The sequence below is a fragment of the Cheilinus undulatus genome, linkage group 12 (genome assembly GCF_018320785.1).
Source record: "Cheilinus undulatus linkage group 12, ASM1832078v1, whole genome shotgun sequence".
Taxonomy (NCBI): Eukaryota; Metazoa; Chordata; class Actinopteri; order Labriformes; family Labridae; genus Cheilinus; species Cheilinus undulatus.
The window spans coordinates 9,645,116-9,668,683 of NC_054876.1; the positions used below are offsets into that span (position 1 = coordinate 9,645,116).

The following is a 23,568-nucleotide window of genomic DNA, read 5'->3' on the forward strand; positions in this document are numbered from 1 at the left end:
AAATTTTGGGAGGTGGGGTAGTGCACTATAGGCCCCTGTGGCGTGGCCTAAGCATTTGTCCTTAATGGCATTTTTACCCCTTACATTACTTTTACTTTTATACTTTATGTAGTTTTGAAACCAGTACTTTCACACTTTTACTTGAGTAAAAAGTTTGAGTTGATACTTAAACTTCTATAGAAGTATTTTTAAACCCTAGCATCTATACTTCTACCTGATTATGTGAATACTTTTGACACCTCTGGAGTGAGAGAGTCGAAGGCAAAACCATCTGCCACATTATATGAATTTTCAGTCAAGGCAAATAGAAACACATCAGACTCAGTGTGCAAGGTTCTAGTGTATAATAACGGGCCCGGTGTGCGAATTCCTTTAGTTGAAAACAGCTCAACAGCTCAAAATTCCAGAGCTTGTCTGTTGTTTGTTTTTTTACTTAAATCAATGGCCAAAAGGAATAAATATATATTTATTCTTTAGCATTGAATTATTGTTCAGATGTTCTCCCTAAGCAACAGTAGAAGAAAATAGCAGGTGTATGGTGAGATCTGTTATTTTCTCTAACACTGAAATGAATCCTTTAGACATGAACAGAGACAGCAGGATGTTGAGTTTATTCTCTTGAACAAACAGACTGTGTTGAGAGCAGACTGAGGCTTACAGAGCTAATCAGAAGGTAAATTACATGAGCCTGCAGCACCACAGCTTTACAAATAAATATGCATTGAATCCCCCCATCATGAGTCAGTCACGTCAGACAAAGTTCAGGTGCGTGTCTTTGTCCACGCCATAGTTCTCTTTGTGCTCATCAAACAGGTTGCTGAGTTCGTCCATGTAGAGCTGATGGAGGGCATCCAGTTCCTCTGCTGTTGGCTTCGGGTTCTTCTCCACCCTGATCGGCCGCCCAACTGCACAGAGGTGACAAGGTGAAGGAAAACACACTCGGTCAGTTTACCTTATGATTTGCAATAATGTCTGTTTGCTGCAAGTTTAGAGCTGTTTCTTCAAAGCATGATGGCATTAGGGCCGAGTGCCAGTCTGCTGTTTGTGCAACAGTGTACAGCAGACTGGGCTGCATCTCTGCAGGTTGACAAATCCTGCTCTTTGTCTGGCTGACACTGTGCACGTTCACTGAAACTCCCTTTGCCAACTTGGTGACATTGGATGCTCTCTGCCAAAATCAACAGCTGGTTAAGAAACACATGAGCAAAGGAACTGTAGCAAAGGTTTTATTTGCCTAATTTTGACTGTTTGAAATAGACAGTAAAGGATGCATGCTATTATTGGCGTGATATCAGTGCAGTGGATATTAGATCAAAAAGTTGGTTAACAGTATTGATAATTTACGACTGATTTATACAGTATGTATGAATAAGTTTAGAGTTTTTGGCTGGAACATCAGACCTACACTTCAGAAAGTACTGACATCCCCTTCACTTTTTCAACTTTGTTCAAGCCTGATGCTACAGTCAAAAAAAATATTTTTTCCTATTAATCTACTCTCAGTACCCCATCATTACAAAGTCAAAACAGAATTAGATTTTTTTTTTCTTTTGCATATTTATCAAAAAAAATAAAAGCAAAAATACCACATTGCCTCTGGAAATTGCAAATTTGGTCATTTTATTTCTGATATATGGACACTTTTGGAACTTTACAAGTACTTCTGTTTAAAAAATCTATACACTGTTCCAAATAAGGCACAGCAGCTGTTAGATAATGGGAGTAACCATGGCAACCTGAGGCAATCATATTCTGAGACGTGAAGCTGAAGTTCTCTGAGGACACAAAATAGCAAATTTAATACAAGGATGAGCTAATCCTCTTTTCATTTCATTCATTTGGTGAAGAATCACAGGAAAAATGAAGAGAGATGACTTATTTCCAGGCTCACCATAACACTGAGAGGTGAGTGTTGCAAAAAATATCTCCCACTTCCCTCCTCTTCTTGTTTAACTTTAAATAAACACATTTCAATAAAAGAAATATAAGTGTTCACTTGAGGGTGGCTGCAGGAACACCTGATCACCTGTTAAACAGCTGGTTTTTACACTAGAAATAAACTGGTTTACAGCCTGGTTAAAAAAAAAAAACAAACGTGTCTCATTAGCTAATGTCTTCATGTGCTCTCACTGTATGGGGGGTGGATTTTTTTTGTACCACAACAGTTTAGATTATATTTTGTGAACTGATTGGTGCGTCTCATTTGATTGACAGATAGCTCGACAGGCAGAGGCTACATTTCTGTCAACCAGAATGCTACTTATTTTTGTCACTCATCCTTTCAATAACTCTGCGGCAGTGTTGCCAGATTCGGCGTTTTTTTTCCCCCAGTTGAGCAGTTTTATGGCCACTTGTGCGGGTAAAAATGAGCGTGGGTTGGTTGATATAATTTGGGCTGGTGTTCCATAAAGCGATACTTCAACATTTTGGCAAATTCGCACATTGCCATAATCCCTATAGTCTTAGGAGTAGGTTCGTTACCTTTAGTTGTTGGTGCAAGCTGTTTTTAGATCGGTGGGGCTGAGATGTGAGCTGCTCAGCTAATGCTATGGTTTTTCCAGCTTTCCCTCATCAAACTCATCAAATACACAATCCGACAACTCCAAAACGCTCTTGCAGACAAGTTGTGACCTGCACATTCACCACGCTATCAAAGAGTAACGTATGATTATGTAACATTACGACACATGAAGCTGTTATGTTGTTGAGCTGTTGAGTAGTAAGATCTGCCGTTTTTTGAGGAATAGAGATGCAGGTGGTGGTCATGCACCTGAAATCAGTATGTTGTGATGGTTGACTGTTATTGCTTGTTGTTACAGGAGTTACTTTTGGTGTACTTCAGCTGTCAGTGGACTTTTTTGGAGTTTTGTACATTCGCCAAAAGAAAAAGCACTAAATATTGATTACTGGGCATTTTTTGTGCATTCTGGTGGTTTTTGAACAAGTTTTGGGCTGGAAACTATCATCTGTATCTGGCAACACTGCTCTGCAGCTGGACCAGCAGACACCACATGCATAGCTTTTACAGCCCACCCACCAAGTGAGAAACGCAAACTATTAGCGTACCAAACCATACCAAACCGTACCAAATCAAACCGGACCCCCTGATGGAAACACAGTTTAAGTGAGAGGATGTATCAGAGAGGTCTCTGAGCTGCACACTTAAGGGTGATGGTGTAGCTCCATGTTTTGACTTTCAATCAATCTGACTGGCTACATTAGTCAACCAAGTGATTTATCAATATACTTTGACAGATTGTTACACCCCTACTTGTGAGGCAGACTTGCCTCTAGCATTATGGCAGTGGGCTGACACATATGTCAGTGTCTTCAGCAATCATAATATCATCAGCCACAGAAATGTGAAGCTAAAATGTTATATATGATGTGGCTGGCTGCAGGATAGGCAAATGGAATTATCTCACTGTTAAAGGCTAAAAATGATACACACTTTGAAAGAACAAAATTACAAATCAATTGGGAATATGGTTATTAGACAAAAAAATTCACACTTTTCCATGTTTTTATTTTATTCTATTTTCTATTAAGGATTTCTGGAAGAGTATTAGGGCCACTGAAAAAAATTGAGACTATTTTTTTTAATGTGAAGTTAAAGTCAGAACTCTGAGATTAAATAGAATTTTGAGATTAAAGTCAGAACTCTGAGATTAAAGTCAGAACTCTGAGATTAAATAGAATTCTGAGATTAAAGCCAGAATTCTGAGTTTAAAGTTAGTATTCTGACTTTTTTCTCACAAGTGAAAAAAAAAATTTCCCATCAAATTTTTTTTTAGAATTCTGAATTTTGAGGGGAAAAAAGTCAGAATTCTGACTTTCATCTCAGAGTTCTGACTTTTTTCTCAGAATTCTGATTTTTTTCCTCAGTGTCTGACTTTAATCTCAGAATTCTTTTTTTTCCAGTTATGTTTATTCAGTATATCCTTTTATAACAATACAATTGCAGAACAAATAGGGTTTTTTAATAAGTCCAGTGACAATAATAACCAATAAATTAATAAAATAAAGGGAGAAAGGGAAGGGGATGTAAACCAGCAATCCAAAAATGATTTTAAGTGACAAGGAAAGAGATCTAAAGTATACATGGGTATTTAACAAAGAACCATAACAACATAAAGAGCAACATACAAAACTAAATAGACCCACTGAATGATAACGTTGATGTCTGTTGTTGTGTGTTTGAAGCTTCTGAGATGGCCCTAAATACATATAAAGAGTTCTTCTGTTCTAATTGTGATGGGCCACCACTCAATACAAAAGGGAGGCATACAAAGAAAGAAACAGAAAGAACAGCACGAATGTCAGTTTGCCCCCCACCCAACCAACCAAAAAAAAAAACAAAACAAAACAACAACAACAAAAAAAAACCTCCCACAACCAACCAGGCCTGGCTCGCTATAGCAGAAAAAGGAGAAAACACCTAAATGAGAAGGGGGACGGTGAACATTCCATAACTTGAATATTTAATTTTTTCAAATCTGAGAAAGAATATTGTATCTTTCAACCACTGAGAGATAGTGGGGGATTGGGAGATTTCCACTGAAGTAATATACAGTGTCTAGCTAATAAAGAAGTAAAATTTATAATGTCCTTTTGTCGAGAATTTAAAGGACATGATTTATCTGGGGTTACGAAAATGGCTATTAATGGGCAGGGTGTTAAGGGCAGCCCCATTATTGAGGACATCGCATCAAAATACCCACACCAGAAACTGTGTAATTGTGAACAGAGGAAAAACATATGACTCAAATGACAGTGTGAGCTTAAACACCTGTCACATTTGTCCTCTAAAGTGTTGTGCATTTCAGATAACCTTTATTTGGAGAAATGGACCCTATGCACAACCTTAAAATGAATAAGTGCAAGACGAGCACATGATGTTGCTGTATGTAACCCTTTAACAACTTCATCCCACCACCTCTCAGTAAGTTGGATTCCCAACTCCTCCTCCCAAGCAAGTCTTGACTTGGAGTCCGACTTATCACATTGATCAAGAATTTGATTGTAAATTGTTGAAACTATCTTTCCGTGGGATGCGCTGACAGTTAGCAAGGTCTCCCATAGATGTTGTGGAGGCAGAAGTGGAAAAGATGGAAAACACTGAGAAACAAAATGCCTAACCTGGAAATACCTAAAACTGGAATGGCCGTCTGAGGCGGCAGACCCACGCCTAAGCAGCACCACTGAGGAACTTACGCTCCCATTGATTACTATGGTGTTCAAAATTTCAAAGTCAGACAAAAAGTGAACAGGTGCGCGGATCATCACCAAAATCTAATTGATTCTTCCCTGTCACTATCCCAATATTCCCTGAAAGATTGGTGAAGATACGACTTTCTGTTCTCGAGTTATCTTGTACACAAACAAACGAACAAACAAATAAAGATACGGAACCCTTTACATAACCTCCTGCCGATTTCATCGGCGTGGGTAAGAATGCGTCCTGGGTAATTTATATTGTGACACCAGGTTATCAAAGCTGTTGAAGAAGCCATCTGAATACAGATCAAAATAACATTTTATACCTTGTTTTTTCCAGGATACAAAGGCAGAATCCAAGGATGAGGGAGGGAACAGATGGTTATTACATATTTGGCCCAGCACAGATGCAGTTGTAAATTTAAACCATTTCCTGAACTGGTACCAAATTTTGACAGTATTTTGAACAATTGGGTTCTTGGTGTACTCTGAGATCTTAGTTGGCAGGGAAGAATATACTAGTGCAGATAATAAGGATGAAGAACAGGAGCTACTTTCTAGCCTGCACCATGATAATGAGGGAGAATGAAGCCAATAACGTATTTTATGAATATTGGTTGCCCAGTAATATAATTGAAAATTTGGTAGTGCAAGGCCGCCACTAAATTTACATCTTTGGAGTAATGATCTGCGAACTCTAGGGGGCTTTGCATCCCAAATGAAGGAAGTAATTAATTTATTTAAGGACTCAAAAAAATGGCTTGGTAAGAATAACAGAAGTGATTGAAAAGGGAACAGAAACTTTGGAAGGACATTCATCTTGACAGCATTAATCCTGCCAATCAAGGACAAGGGGAGGTTTTTCCATCCTTGGAAGTCTAATTTCAATTTGTTTATAAGTGGTGTAAAGTTAGCTGCTAGAAGATCTGTGAATTTACATGTCACTGTGATTCCAAGATACTTAAACCCAGAAGGGGTTACCTTAAAGGATAAATTAATGCGCTCAAGTTTCAGAGCTAGTGCATTAACAGGATAGCACTCACTCTTTAATAAATTGATTTTGTAACCCGAAAAACAACTAAAGGTACGAAGTATTGACAATATGTCTTGAAGACAGGATCCAAGGTCAGTCACATAGAGCAGCAAATCATCAGCATATAATGACAAAGGATATTCAACACCATGACGGATTATTCCCTTAAAGAGGTAGTGAACACTTTAACATTTTTTTTCAACTGTACACTGAGGTATCTGACTGAACTATAATAAAACACATCAGTGTTGGCTTTATAGTTAAAATTTGCACCAAACTGATAAAAATCTGGATTTTACGGCTTTTAATGAGCTCAAATGGACATCTGCCTTGAAAAACCTTATAACCAAACTCTATATAAACTGTAGAGTGTTACCGCCTCTAACTGACTTTACCATTCAGAGACCACTCCTATCCTCTTCTGCCTGCACCTGCACTGTCTCGGCTCCAAGAGCTCTGGCTATTGTAACGCCACTGCTGGAGCCAATGGACCGAACAGGTCATGCTCAGAACCACCACGGTCCACCACGACACTATAGCCTTGTCAGGGGGACTCTAGAGAGGAAAACTCCTCCACTTTAAAAGATTACTATGAGGCAACAGTGCTGTGGGACTCTGTGTCTGTCTTTGACAAGGGGACATCACTGTCACTCCCACCTCATCTGGAAAGCCCCGTCCTTTTCCCCTCCCTCCTCTCAGAACCAAACTGCCCACTTTCTGTGCATTTTTCAAATTGCGGAGGTGGGCGGAGTTAGCTCTGAGCTGGGGGTTCACTTACACTTTAAAGGCAGGGGAAGACCTCAGTGAAATAGCAAGCGGCTCTATAGCCAGAGCAAAAAGGGACGGTGACAGGGGGCAGCCTTGACGTGTTCCATGCTCTAATGTAAAGAAGTCAGACCGAATACTGGTTGTTTGAATGCTCGCTTGTGGGGATGTATACAGCAACCTTATCCAACAAATAAATTTATCTCCGAAACCAAATTTTTTTAATACTGCAAATAAATAATTCCACTCAACTCTATCAAAGGCCTTTTCTGCATCTAGCGAAATAATTATCTCAGGGAACTTGTCAGAGTGTTTAGAGTGCATAATATCTAACAGAGAATGAGTATTGTGAAATAATTGCCGACCTTTAATAAAACCGTTCTGTTCCTCTGAGATAATAACTGGCAAAACCTTTTCCAAACGAAGAGCAATTATTTTTGCAAGAATTTTGACGTCAGGATTAAGCAGAGAAAGGGGTCTATAAGAGCTGCAGGTAGAAGGGTCTTTGTCTTTTTTTTAAGAGAAGGGCTATTGAAGCCTGTGTGAGTGGGGAAGGTAGACAACCATTCTCCAAAGATTTATTAAACATCTGCAAAAGTAAGGGGGCTATTTTGTCTATGAACTTCTTATAGAACTCGATTGGGAACCCGTCGGGCCGTCAGGGACTTATTAGACTACAGAGCATAACTCTTCGAGGGACAGTGGGGCATCTAATGCCTTTGCCATGTCAAGATGAATAGTGGGAGTTTCAGGTGTTGACAGGAACTGATTCAACTGACGAGCATCTGAAGGGAATTCTGATTTGTATAGAGAACAATAAAACGATTTAAAAATGGCATTTATCTCCACAGGGTCAGTAGCACTAGTATTGGAAATATTAAATTCATTAATAATACTTGAGGAATGCTGCCGTTTTAATTGATGTGCCAGTAGTCTTGTTGCTTTGTCGCCATGCTTGTAGTAGGTGCCTCGGGTATGAAATAGCATCTGTTCAGCACTTCTGGTGGAGATGAGATCATATTCAGCCTGGAGATTTGAACTTTTTTTTTCATTAAATCAGGAGAGGGACTAAATGTGTATTGTTGATCAAGATTACAAATGGAAGATGAAATCTCTGTGAGCTTAGCTTTGTACTTTTTAGAGGAAAAAGAGGCGTAAGATATAATATGGCCCCTGAGACAAGCTTTCAAAGACTCCCAAAGAATTGAGCTAGACCCTTTACATAGCCCCCTGCCGATTTCATCAGTGTGGGTAATAACAATAGTGAACACCAAATAGCTCCGCAAAGGGAGACAGTGTGGTCCCAGAAGGGAAAGTAATTGTTGCCTTAGGATCATGGCAACAATTCGGAGAATCAACTAAGCTAATCCTAAGAAATAAGAAGTTCTTTTCTTTCTTTCTTTCTTTTATATCCAGACTGTTGCTCTCGCTAAATCATTCATTTTTGAAGATATGTTTCCAGTTCTTTTAGTTACCCCCACCTTTTTTTCATGACTTTTAATGTTTTGCCATGGCGACAGATGTGTAAAATAAACAGATATAGATGCATAAAATAAAGAGGTACAGATGCATAGATGTTTGTTCCATTATTTTATTCAGTGCTTTTATATCTTATCTCATTTTGGCAATTTACCTTATATTCATGGATAAATAGACAGAAGTATACTTTGTAATGTGTTGTTTGCTGTTTGGACCCTGTCCTTAAACATGGTGCAATGCTGTGTATCATCAAAGGATGGCAGCAAAGCCTTAATTTCGGTTCCATTAAGAGAGGACAGAGTTTTGAACATTTCAACATGGAAATTGACAAAAATAGACTTGCTTTTGTTTTACAATTTGGGTCCAAGAGATCCTTATTAATATGAACTGCAGGGGCTGATTTTTTGAACTATTGTAGGGGGCGCCACTGACCCAAATAGCCACGCCCACCAACAATCATCCTATCAATCTTCTCATTTCCTAATTTGGTATTTTTCTGCCAAGTTTCATGGCTTCGTAAGTTTTCTAAGCCTAGGATAATTCTACTTCCTTTTAATGGGGAGGAAACATTCTCCATGACCACGCCCCTTTGAGTAATGAAAAATTTCTAATGAAATTTTCATCTTTGACATGTCTCCTTACAATATCCCTAACATGATGGTGTTTGGATGAATTCCTCATGAGGGATTTTGAAAATTGTGAAGGCTCCAATGTGCTGCTTTTTGACCACAAAAATCAAAATTGTGGACTTCCTGTTTGTTTTGCGACATGGGTCCAAGAGGCTTTTTTGTAGAACTTAAAATGATGTATAAGCTCAAGATTTTTCAAAATCCTTGGTTAAATCTGCTGCAGGGGCTGAATTTTCAAAAAATTGTAGGGGGAGCCAAAAAGCCACACCCACCAACATTTATATTATCAATCATCTCGTGTTGCTACTGAGTATTTTCCTGCCAAGTTTCATGGCTTTACAAGTTTTGTAAGCCCTAGATGATTCTACTTCCTGTTACATGGCAAAAGAAAAATTTTCACCGCCACACCATTTTAGGTGAGGACTCTTGATCTTCAAATTTCAATAATACCAACCTTGAGGGATGTCCCTGGGCTAATTTCAGCAGGATTTGGCCAATCTTGTAATAAATGGAAATTTTTTAATGAGCACCAGCCACTTTTATCACATGATGAGGCATTTAAATTTAAGGGGCCACCATGGCCACGCCTTTCGACTAATGAGAAAACCCGGAATAACTTTTGACCTAAGACATCTCTTCTTGCTCTCCACCAAAGATGAAGTAGTTTGGATGAATGCCCTAGGACAAGTTTGTTCAAATACGACCCCTAAATTATGCCTAGTTTTACCAAAAAAATCAAAATGGCCGACTTCCTGTTTGACTTGCAATATGGCTCCAAGAGGATTTTTTGTGCGTCCTGACATGACACATCTGCCCACACATGTTTTGAAATCCTAGGTCAAACCAGCTGAGGGGGCTGAATTTTTAAAATTTTCTAGGGGGTGCCATTAAGCCAATAGGCCACGCCCACCTCCAAACATCACATCAATTATCTCAGCATGCTCATGAGAATGTTTTTGCCAAGTTTTATTGCTCTACACATATCACAAGCCCCTGAGAATTCTACTTCCTGTTTCATCCAATGAGGCTAGTGGACTTCCTGTTGAGATTTCGGCATGGGACCAAATAGCTTTTTTGTAGGTCTGATGATGACCTATATGCACACCAAAATTCATAAGCCTGGGTTAAACCTGCTGGGGGGGCCGAATTTTAGAAAATTTGTAGGGGGCGCCATTGAGCCAATAGGCCACGCCCACCTACAAAATGAACATCAATCATTTTGGAATGCCAATGAGATTGTTTTAGCAAGTTTCTTTGCTCTAGGTGTCTAAGAACCATTTGAAAAATCTACTTCCTCTTTCATGGCGAATAAAAAATCGCCATGGCCACACCCTTTAACGTAGACGTTTGACCATTGTATATGTGTAAGGCCAACTCCTTGGGAACAGCCTGAGTGAATTTTCAGAATGTTCTGCCCAACCATGTAGGTTCTGCGACGTGGAATTCAGGAGTAGTGACTTTCTGTTGCCAGAGGGTGGTGCTGTACAATTTTTCAAAATTTCCAGCATGGATGTGTTCTGGCCTGGACTGTTATCAAGCACATGAAATCTGTCTCAGATATGACCATGTATACTAGAGTTATGACTGTTTAAACATTTTTGGCGTAACAAAATAGCGACTCTTGACTTTGTTGCTCTGCTGAAGCCACAACCTCTGACGAAAAGTCAATTTTATTTTTTACAAAGCTAAATCCACTTCTTTCGCCCATCCTGACACAAATTTTAAGTGGATATCTTGGATAGTTTTTAAACTGTAGCTTTCACCATAAACCTTGATATTTCATGTCACCACTAGGTGGCGCTTTGATCCGTAGAAAATCTGACCATATGAATGGGTGCAGGCTATCACTGCCAATATACCTGAGCAATTTGAGTCCAATCGGACAATGCAAGGCTGAGTAATGAACTACTTCCTGTTTACCATAATCTTATGCAAATTTGAGGGCGGCCCCTTAAATTGAGATGCTTCATCATGTGATAAAAGTGGTTGGTGCAAGATTGGCCAAATCCTGCTGAAATCAGCCCAGGCACATCCCTCAAGGTTGGTATTACTCAGATTTGAAGGTCAAGAGTCCTTACCTAAAATGGTGTGGCCATGAGAATTTTTCATTCGCCATGTAACAGGAAGTAGAATCATCTAGTGCTTATAAAATTAGTAAAGCCATAAATCTTTGCAGAAAAATACTTGATTGAAAAATACTCAATCATACGAGATGATTGATAGGATGAGTGTTGGGTGGGCGTGGCTTTTTGGCTCTGTGGTGCCCTCTTCATCTTTTTGAAAATTCAGCCCCTGCAGCAGGTTTAACCTAGGATTTTGAAAAATCTTGAGCTTATATATCATTTTAAGTTCTACAAAAAAGCCTTTTGGACCTATGCCGTAAAACAATGTTTTGCGTCCTGACATGACACATCTGCCCACTCCTGTTCAAAATCCTAGGTTAAACCTGCTGGGGGGGCTGATTTTTTGAAAGGTTTTAGGGGGCGCCATTGAGCCAATAGGCCACGCCCACCTGCAAAATGAATATCAATCATCTCAGAATGACACTGGGAATTTTTATGCCAATTTTCATTCCTCTAAAAGTGTCCTAAGAACTTGAAAATTCTACTTCCTGTTGCATGGCGAACAAAAAATTGGCATGGCTACGCCTTTTGACATAGATCTTTGACCTTCAATTATGTGTAAGGTCAACTCCTTGGAAACTGCCTGAGCAAATTTCAGCATGATTTGACCAACTATGTTGGTATCATAAAGCAAAATTCAGGAGTAGTGACTTTCTGTTGCCAGAGGGTGGCTCTGCCTAATTTTTCAAAATTTCAAATATGAATGTGTTCTGGGTGCGACTGTTATCAAGCACATGAAATTTGTCTCAGATACAAGAATGTATGCCAGAGTTATGGCTGTTTAAAAATTGATGGCGAGACAAAAAAGCAACTTTTTTGTATATCGCCCTGTAGAGGCTACGCCCTCGGATGAAAAGTCACAGATTTTTGTACAGACATAAATCCACTTCTCTAGGCTGTCCTGACACAAATTTCATGTAAATATCTTCAAAGGACTTTAATCAGCGGCTTCTGCTATTAGCCTTGATACTCCCTATCAGCACTAGGTGGCGCTATGGCAGAAAAAAAAATATAACCACATGAAGGTGTGCAGAAAGGGACGGTCCATAAATTCAAGAAGTTTGAGTCAGATCGGACAATGCATGGCTGAGTTATAAACAACTTCCTGTTTTTCAAAAAATATGCAAATTTGAGGGTTCGCCACGGCCCCAGCTTTCGACTAATGAGAAAACCCCAAATAACTTTTCATCATCCATGTCTCATCTACCTCTGTGCCAAAGTACAAGTCGATCGGATGAAATCCCTAAGCGGAGTTAATCCAGATATGACCCCTGGAAAAGGCCAAAAATACCCCAATTTTCTCTAATTTATTCAAAATGGTGGATTTCCTGTTGGAGATAGAGTGTGGGCCCAAGAGACTTTTTTGTAGATCTCCCAAAGCTGCACCTGCACACAAAATTTGATGAATCTTCGACAAAGTCAAAGGAGGAAGCTTCAACTTTGAAAACTGTTAGGGGGTGCTATTTTTGCAATTCTGAATTTTCATGTTGGAGACCCAAAAACTATCAAAATTTTCATGAGACCGGACATACTTGCAAAATTTCCTGCAAATGCAGATATGTTAAGGGCCTCAAAAGTCCACGCTATGACAGAAAATTACACGTCTCGAGCAAAAACAATTATGTCCTCGCACCACTCGTTGCTAAGGCCCTAATAAATTCATTAGAACTGTGTGGTACTGTACACCGCTTTCCACATTATTATGTAAATGACATTTTTCTCTTATTTTCCTAAATATTAATGCAAATGACAGAATATTTTTCAAGTCATCAGCTGTTAGAGTATAATTCAAATGTTTTTGAACAAACTTCAAAAGGATAACCATTTTTTTTTTTTAAATAAAACCTCAAAATGCACTGTTCCACATTATTAAGCAGGCCACAGGTTTCAGCAATATAGGAAAGAAAAAGGATCTCTCCTGCTGACAAGTGTCAAATAGTGTAATGCCTTTGACAAGGAATGAAAACATTAGATATTTCATGAAAACTTAAGCATGATTATCTTACTATGAAGAAATTTGTAACTGATTCAGAGCACAGACGGGTTTGTGCAGATAAAAGCATAATGAGGAACATTTCTGACAGACAAATTCATCAGATTAAGAGAGCAGCTGCTAAAATGCCATTACAAAGCAGCAAACAGGTATTTGAAGCTGCCGGTGCCTCTGGAGTCCCACCAACCTCAAGGTGTAGGATCCTCCAGAGGCTTGAAGTCGTGTCTAAAACTACTATTAAGCCACCCCTAACCAATGCTCACAAGCAGAAACGGTTGCAGTGTTTTAATTTTTTATAAAATAATTATCATTGTGAAGTTTGTTCAAAAACATCTGAATTATGCTCTAACGGCTGATGACTTGAAAAATACTCTGACTGTCATTTGCATTAATATTTAGGAAAATAAGGAAAAAATGACCAATTTTGCTTCCTTCTCTTTATTTGAATCTGTTAAGTTTTCATTCTCTGATTCAAGTTCAAGCACTCTTTCCATGGCACTGTTGGCCTGTTTTTGGACATTCTGAAGGTTCGTTTCCAATTGTTCTTTTGTTTTTCCTGCTGCAGTGAGTCTTTCTTTGAGTCTTTTAATGCCCCTCACCTGTGGGTTGAGGGTTTTCACCACTCCCTCCAAGTATTCCATCTTCACATTCATCTGCTCCTGTACCATTTCCTTCTTTCTTAACTCCTCTGTTTGAATTTCTATTGTTTCACTGGCTTTCTCTTTAAAGCTTCTCAGTGCTTTCACCTCTGACGTCAATGTTTCCGTATCTAGTGCCAAACTTCCAAGCTCCATCTGTTTTGCAGACACATAAGCCTCACGGTCCCTCATCTCCAGCCGTTCCTTCAGAAGCGTCTGCTCCACTTGCACCCTCAGCGTCTTCTCATGTTGCACTTGATCGTGCAATTTCCTGCATGTCTTTTGGAGATCAACAATTTTCTGTTCTGATGCGTCTTTTTGACATTTTAAGTCAATCTCCAGTTGTCTGACATAGAATTCCTTTTCCTTGAGCTTTTTCTCTGCCTTCTCCAGTGCTTGAGTTTTTTCGTTCAACTTCAACTCAAGTCCTTGAAACCCTCGGAGCTTGCAGAATATTTCCCCATTTTGTTCTATCAATTTGAGCACTTTTAATTTTTCAGTCTCTAGCAACTCTGTGAGTTGGCTCACATGAATGCAGCACCTTTTATTTTCCTCTTTGCTCATCGTGAACAGCAGCTGAAAAACATCACGTAATTGATAGTAAAATGTCTTGTGTGACACTTTAGAATTGTTGGTTCTTTACAACTATTGCCAGGTATATACTGGCTTGGGGTCATCACATTCCATTGGCTTCGATGTCACATCAAAGCCACATGAGCATATATGGTCAGCCAGTCAGTGGAGCTCAGTCAACTGACATCACAGCATGTGACCAATCAACAGTGGCCCAGAGCATCTCAAACTTCCTGTTTTCTCCAGAACTTAAATTTTTTTTTTTTTTTTTTTTTTTGTCACTTTCAGTTTCAATTTACTTTATTGGCATTAACAAATGAGTTACTACGGAGCCCCTTAAAGGACATGGAGAAAGAAAAAAAACATAAGGGAGAAAAACATTTTTTTAAGGGACATGAAAAAAAAGTTGGGAGGAAAAAAAAAACTTTAAACAGTTTTCGAGATCTCGCAATACTTTCGCGAGATCTCGCAAAAGATTCCATCATTCATTTCGTATTGATTCTGGCTAATCTGGAAGTCATGGAGGAGGATTTGAAACAGTTTCTACGTTCAAGAGAGGTCCCAGAGGAGGACATTATTCACATGCAAACAGAAAAGGTGGGCAGGAAAGTAAAACAACTGAGCTTATAAGATATGTAGCAGCATAGACTATGTAAAGTGAACAAAATGAAGTAAGCGATGTTACGCTAGCTGTTGCTACTAAGCACTGAGCCTCTTGGTGCTATAGTATTTACAAAAGTTGTTCCGATTCCGATACCAGTATTGGAAATACGTCAGATACTGCTAAAAATGCAGTTATAGGGGTCAGCGAGTACAGGAGTTTATGCACCAACCCAATACCTTTTGGCTTTACTTTATATGTTTTTGCTTCATTTAGCCATGCTAAATCTTAGCGCTATAAACTCTCCTGAGTAGCACAGGCCACGTCAGCACAGAGCAGCACGCTCCTTTGCGTTTTTAAAAGTTTTTAATGTGTCTTTTAATGTGCTAAAGGCACTTTATTTTTCAAACCGATCTTAACTTCTTTTAAGTGTTTTTACAAGATTTGAAACTGCTTGTGGACTCAGAACCTTTCTGACACAGTGACTGCTCCCTATCGGGAGTTTTAATTGTCAGCTAAAAATATTTTTAAATCATGACCCCGCTTACCTCACCCTCCGACTGCGCAAAATGAGGGCAACAATGCCAGGAGATTAAGGAACTCCACAAGAGGATCTCTGTTTTGCACCAGATCCAAGAAGCGGAGGTTCACATGGGCTCCTTGGTGACAGTTAGCCCAGTGCCAACAACCGCTGACAGCGCTGGAACCCTGGATGCCACCATTCCCTGCCACAGTGTTGCACAAACGCAGACGGACAATCCCTGGTCCCATCTAGCTGCGAGGCCTAAGGTGTCTCTCAGCTCCTCTTTACTGCCGGCAGCGCCTCAGCAGGGAACAAAGAAAAGGCTCCTTTTTGCTCCACTCCATCTGCGAGCCAGCCTTGGATCACTGTAGGCAAGGGCATCCAGCGCCGGTCTCATCCCCTGCCAACCAGCTACCCTTTGCTGGCAAACCGATTCAGCGCTTTGGATGAAGTGGAGTTTCCCCCGCTGGTCAAGAAGCTTCAACATCCACCAGCGGCACCACACACCAGCGCGCCCTGTTCTTCTTCACAGGAGGCTTCCAAGACGGAGGCACGGGCAGTGCGCATTTGGTCGCCGGCTAACTTCACTCCCAGACCAGCGCACAACAGGTGCTTGGAGACTACTCGGAGGTACCCGGAGGCCAAACGGGGAGCTAAGAGGAGCATGGAGTCTCCCCGAACATCCACCTCGTCCTGTCTCATTGTGGGATCATCCATGGTTCAGAATATTAAGGTGCCGAAAGCCACAACCTTTTGTTACCCCGGTTCTCAGGTAAGCGACATTAACTCAACACTACCTGACCTGCTGGAAGAGCACCCCGCTGCCTCTTCAGTTGTGATTCACGTCGGATCAAATGACATAAAATCTCAGTGATCGGAAACACTCAAGCATGACTTTATTGAATTTAATGACACCATGTTGGACAGCAGTAGGCAGTGCGTTGTCTCTGGCCCCATACCGTCACCGTGTTTTGGAGACGTAAACTTTAGCCATCTTCGACAGCTACATGTGTGGCTGAAAGGCTATTGTTTTAACCATGGCGTTCCGTTAGTTGAAATTCCTGATGTAGATAGAGCTTTTAACTATTTATCAAATACATTTCTTTCAATAGTTGATAAACATGCACCACTCAAAAAGCTCAGAATCAAAGATAGATCAAACCCTTGGTTCACTCCTGAGCTCTCTAATCTTTTTAAATTAAGAAATAGAGCTTGGTCTCTGGCTAGACGCTCGGGGGACTCATCTGATTGGCTCACCTTCAGGCAACTTCGCAATAAATGCACTACATATGTGAGGAATGCTAAATCAAATTTTTACTTAGAATTAATACAGCGTTCTCAGTCAGATCCAGCAAAATTCTGGAGAACTGTAAATTCTTTAAAAAATAAAACTACAAATTCTTTACCCCCAAACCTAAAATATAACAATAGTGTTTAATCAGACCAAAGAGATATCTGTGTGGCTTTTAATAATCACTTTGCTGCTGCTGGTCATTTATTTAATTTTAATGATAATGATACAGGTCCAATACCCATGGAAAATACTCAAACATGCACCAGCAGCCTTATTCCTCAGTTCACATTACAGCCCTTTTCTTCATATGAAGTAGCTACTGCATTACAATCCATCAATCCCAAGAAATAAGCAGATAATCTGGATCCATTTTTCTTAAAACTTTCATCCCCACTCATATACGAGCAAATTACTCACATATTCAACTTGTCAGTATGTTCTGGTGTCTTCCCATCTGTTTGGAAATCTGCTCTGATGACCCCCGTTATAAAAAGGTGGAGAAACAAGTGATCCTAATAATTATCACCCACTATCCAAACTACCCTGTCTGTCAAAAATCCTGAGTCTCTGGTCAACAAACAACTCAAAATATTTCTAATAACTCTGTTTTAAGCCCCCATCAGTCTGGTTTTAGAGCAAAGCAAAGCACCATCTCTGCAGCCACTGTGGTTATTGATAGTATCATTTCTAATATGGATAAGAGGAGGTGCTGTGCTGCTGTTTGTATTGATTTATCGAAAGCATTTGACACAGTGGATCATGGTCTTTTAATCCAGACACTTAATATCATTGGGTTTGATTCAATTGCTTCTACCTGGTTTTAAGATTATCTTTTTAACAGATCACAGTGTGTAAAGGCTGGAAACATCCAGAGTTTTTATCTTTAACAAAAAGTGTCCCACAAGGATCAGTTTTGGGCCCTGTTTTATTTACTATTTATATTAATAATGTTGTTTCCTCTTTAACAGACTGTGATTTTCACCTTTATGCAGACGACATTATTTTATATTGTTCTGATGTTTCTTCACAGTTGGCTGTAGTAAAACTTCAACTTGCTTTTAACATTCTTCAACATGCTTTTATTGCTCTTAAAATTGTTCTTAATGAAAGCAAAACCAAATTTATGATATTTTCTAAAGCTAGAGATGTTAATTTTAACAGTCTTAAACTATTAACACTTACTGGAAACAGTATTGAAGCGTATCTGTGTATAAGTATCTTGGTATTTGGATTGATGAATCTTTCACATTTAAACAGCATATTGAACGTCGCATTGGCAAACTTCGTCAGAAACTTGGGTTTCTGTATAGAAATAAAACTAACTTTCCTCCTAATTGTTGGAAAAGTTTAGCTGAGGCGATTTTTATGTCTGTATTAGATTACAGTGATATTGTCTATAGACATGCTGCTGCTTCCACACTCTAACCTTTAGATTCTGTTAATCATTCTGCTTTTCGATTCATAACTGGGGATCCTTACAACTCTCATCATTGTATTCTGTATAACAAAGTTGGTCCTCTCTGGCACAGAGGCGTGATAACCACTTGTACTCTTTCATTTATAAATCCCTGATTGGACGCACACCTTCGTATATAACATCCATGCTGAACTGAACCACTGGACATTACAATACTCGATCTACTGACTGTTTAATGCTGCAGGTCCCAAGAGTTTACTCTGAATTGGGTAAATCTGCTTTTAGCTTTTATGCTCCTAAAATGAGGAACAAATTACAGGAAACTCTCAAGATTGGCATCTTAGTTTCTCTTGGGCAATTTCATGAAATGCTCTCAAATCATTTCGCTTCATTATGCGATTGTTTTAACTGAGTATTATTCTTCTTTTTCTTTGTTTTTTTTTTGTTTTTTTTGTCTGATTGTATCTCGACATCATTGTAAATGAGGAAAACCTCAATGATTTTCGAGACTTAAATAAAGATTAAATGAAATGAAAACGGAAGTCAATTCCTCTCCGCTGCCAGAAAACACTGCATGTTACTCCTTTTAGAGCAGCGAAGAAGAACAAAAGTCCACACTACAGGAGTAAAGAATGGTGGCTGTGTGAGTTTTTCTCTGAATGTAATTGTTAAATTGCCTTCAAGACCACCTGGCGCTGTCGTACAAAACAAGAAGTGATACAGTTTATCAAAAGCTAACTTTTGAACCGTAACTTGTTGCCTCTCACTTGTTTTTCCACTTTAAGCTAGCTGTCGTCCCTTCTAGTTGACACTATTCATCACCTGGAACTTGTGTGACTTTTGGAGACTTGAATGATTAAATCCACACCAGTACCTGATATTGAACGCTTTTTTATACATTCTAGTCCAATTGCAATCATTTATTAAAGCTAGCTTGAATTCTAACAGTTATATGGTTTACTCTTTGTGAGGGTGTCAGCCAGTTGCAGGCTGTTCCGTAATCACGACATGCTGCCTGGATAGAGTGTAATGGAGAAAGAGTGAGAGAGAGCTTGTGATGCAGCCCCCTGTTTTATAGTTATTTAATATTAAGCAGTAAAACTCAATAATCAGCAGGAAAACAAATTTAGGGTCACAGAAATGCTGTATGTTATGATTCTATTTGTTGAGCCATGTTCTGAGTCAGACATAGGTCTAAATAAATGTGCTAGTCAGTCATTTCAGAAAGCTCACACCGGTATTGGATTGGCTTGTACCCAACACTTTGGAATCGGTATCTGTATTGGGAAGGAAAAAATTGTATCAGAAAATCTCTGTTATTATTGTCTCTCTTCAATAAATTATTGGCTTTGTGCTATATGACCTCACACTATACGAGATGGCACGTATTTCTGGGTAAAGATGGTTAAATAGGTGGGCTTGGATCTCACTCATCCAAGAGATGGCTAACAAAATAAACTTGGTACAAAACAAATTTTAACTAAGCTATCGACTGCTCAATGGAGGTGCTAATGAGCAAACACACTTATTACACCATATCTTTTTGATCAATTATTGTATTATGACCCAGGGGGTTGGAGGATCAAACAAAAAATAAGAGAGGCTATAATGGAGAGCATTTAATAAACCAACATATCCCTATGGCTTCTGTGTGTGGCTGCTCCATTAATATTAAAGCCTCAATTTTCATTAAATGAGTTTGCTACTATTTGCAGACTATTAAAATTGAATCAACATTTAACAATGCAGAAAGAAATCATGAGTGGTATTCTCTTGAAAAGCCTTAAAAACCTTATCTTTTTTGGTATGCAAGGTCAGGTTTTGTATTTGGCTACTCATTGCAATATTGATGCAGTGGTATTTTGTTTGGTTACTACATTAGCAGAAAGTTGTTGAACAGTTATGTTGCAGGGCTTTAAGTTGGATGTATTTTAACAGGTCATGGCATTGGCTCTTTAAACATGTTTCATTGACTCTTTCCTTATTTCCTGTTTACAGATTGACAAGGCAGTGCTGTCCATCATGGCAGATGAACAGATGGCCAGGTACATTACTTTATATGGTGAGAGAGTTGCTGTTCAGTCATTCTGTCAACAAGCACAGTGCAGCACTGATAAAGAGACTCTTCTACAGACATTACAAGAGAAAATAGGTGCACGAAAGATGAAATCAAAGTCAAAAGGAATACATTGCACTTCTGGATTGTTCCAAAGGCAAGGTGAAAGTATGGCAAGACAGAGAAATAATGCAGCAGAACAGACATCCAGAAAAAAATGAAATTGGACGGCTTCATTTTAGTGGCAATGAATACATCAGGTGAGGACCAAAAATGGTGGAGGAACAAGACATGCAACAGTCGAAAAAACAACAACTGTTGCTCAGATCTTAGACATTGGAAAGAAGCTTTTTCCCCCCAATGGACACTCACCAAAAGGGCTCGCTAAAGACTTTACCTTTGATGTTTGCGATTTTAAAAGAAACAAGATACCTCTTGCAGACACAGTTGCCAAACTCTATGATCAAACCAAACTGAAGCTGCTTAGAGTTTAAATCTGCACAAAAGAAGAAACATCTTCAGATCTTTCCTCATCTCAAGAGGATGAATGCAGTGAAGACCGCTTATCTGAAGATTCATCTGTCAACATCATGGGTACAGCACAACTGGCTGAATGTGGATCTTACATGGACACAGATTGTTTGACTACAGATATCACAGAGCATAGACATTCATCTGATAGTGACAGTAGCAACCAGGTATGTGGCCATCAGTGAAATGTTTGTAATATTTAGACCATGATTATGTCAGGAATAGATATGAAGAGTGGTCTCACTGTGTGTAAATATTGTGTCTTACAGACTTTTAATCTAAATATACAGTGCTTAACAAATTTATTAGACCACCCTAACCCTAACCAAAGTAAGGTTTATGCCACAGCTGCCCTAACTTAACAGCACTGGTAGTTACCAAAATCATTTTTTTTAAGTTTCTGCAATGGTTAATACACCAATATGTAGAAGCTCTTTAACCAAAATTATATTTTTAATGATTCAATATAATTACTATTGTTATCTATGAATTTTCAAATTTACTGATTTACAAAAAAACTGAAAAAAAAAATAAGGCACATTATTATTTCTTGATTAATATGTCAAATTCTAGTTATTTACCGTCATTCCTGAACAGAAAAATTACTTTTAGTGGTTGAATGTTATGCTTGATTAATTTCTGACTTCTCAGAGAAGCCCAGTGAGCCGGCTCAAATTTGGGTGAATTAAGTTTGAAATCCCTCATTCCTGTTCAAAATGGTAAAACATGGAGAGCTCACTGGAAATGAAAGAGTCTGCATTAAAGCACTTCATGATGCTGGATGGTCTTTGAGATAAATATGACAGGTGGTCTAATAAATTTGTTAAGCACTGTACCATATCTTTTTGAAGATGCAGTTTTCCTGAAAATTGATGTCTGGTCTGAAATGTTTTTGTTGCACTGTCATTACAACCATATTCTGAAGGCCTTCTGGCTTTGAATGTATAAATAAATAAGCTGGATATCGTGAACATTTATTTTTATTATTTATTTTTATCAAATTTCAGAAGCATACCCTGTTACCCGTGTGTGGAATGTAGGTGTTAAAAAAATAAGTGTTAACTTAAAGATACATTTAAGATCTTTACTAACAAAGTATTAAACCATGCAAGAGCCCTCAAACAGGCATGCAATCATCAGAACGTTTGTGCATGCTCCTGACTATTTGGTGGTTGGTGTTTGAGACCTGTTGTGATGCTGGTGATCCTTACATATTCCTCCAATTTCTTTGGCAGTTTACATGTTTGCTGCCCATATGTCATACTAGTGTTTTTCCCCTTTTAAAGTTATGCTTCTGTTATTTATATATATTTTTGGTTAACCATCTAGTTAAATGAGGAACATACTGTAATTTTTAGCTATTATCATTAGAAATAGCTGTCAATACCAACATTGACATGTTTTTTGTTATTTTTGTCAGAGTCTGTCATTCCAGAGGCAAGCAAGACCCACAAAGCTTAGAACGGGGATTGCAGGAAAATTGGATCTATTTCATTCAACCCCAACCAAGATGAAGAACACTTACACTGGCCAGCGGCAGGACACCAGTGAAAGGGATGATGGTGATGGCAATTATGGTGGCACAATTTCAGCTTCAGCCTTCAGATGATGATCCCATTTCCTTCCTCAACATTGTTGATCTGACCAGTGCAACTCCTGATGATGCTTCACAAAGGAACTTTGAGCACACCAGTCAAGAAACTTTTTATGGTGTTCAAGTACAAGAGGAGGCAGATACAGTTGAATGGGATCCAGAAGATGGTGTCAGTGGAGTAAATGAAGATGATACAGTTGTGGTAACCTTGAATTATGCCATCACTGAAGAGCTTACATAGGTAAGCTGTAAGATGTGGAACACTTTTCTGTACTGATGATGTAGTGATCAAAAATTTTGAAATAAACAACGTAAATATGTTTGCTTCTACTTACACATAACTCAACAAAGTAAAAGTGTCATTAGTTTAAAGCCAGTGACTTTAATTTATGGATTACAAAAACAGGCTTGTATTGATACTTAGAAAAAATATTTGTGCATGATTTTTCACACAAATCAAGCAACCAGCTGTACTGGTGTTACAAACTTATTATGTGCTTGCTGGAGTCTTTGCCAGTTGCTTGATTTTTCTTAAATGTTTCTGTTTCTGATATTGCAGTGTTTCTGATTTAAACTGATGTACATATTTAAAGAAAAAAGGAAAAGATTTAATTACACAGTATGCAGTCATATCAAGGACTTGTATAATCATAATGTCTGCTTTGAATTGATATTGTACATTTAATTCATCATTTAGAGCACTCAACTGGATCTAGTACCTATCCAGGGCGTAGAACTCCCATTATCTTCAGCCATTGGCCTTCTTGCATCTGTCCAGTCCATGAGGAAGCATTGCAAGATGCTCAGGTAAATGCAACAGCACAAATAACCACTTATGTGTCTATTGAACTACTGTATGAATTAACATTACTGTACATGTGTTTTAAAGAGGAACTCTTTAGCGTTCTACATAAAGGATGCATTGTAGCTAGTCTTTCTGGATGTTAAAATAATATTTTCAGTTGTCAAAAATCCTCAAGGCCATCATCAAAAAGTTTCATTATTTTTTATTAATAAACTGTTTACAAGCTTTTACTTAACCTTGCAACTTTTGGTTACTGTAATTATTCAAACTTGTGGTGACACAACTTGTTTGTAAGCC

General features: G+C 38.7%; 1 protein-coding gene across 1 annotated transcript in view; it reads right to left on the reverse strand.

Annotated features, from left to right (window-relative positions):
- Positions 1–592: 592 nt before the first annotated feature.
- mogat2 (monoacylglycerol O-acyltransferase 2) overlaps positions 593–23,568 on the reverse strand; it is a 61,222-nt gene continuing 38,246 nt past the window's right edge. The window contains exon 6 of the mRNA XM_041801879.1: positions 593–905. Coding sequence (XP_041657813.1) covers positions 751–905 — 155 coding nt within the window. The 3' untranslated portion in view covers positions 593–750. The remainder of the gene's footprint in view (positions 906–23,568) is intronic.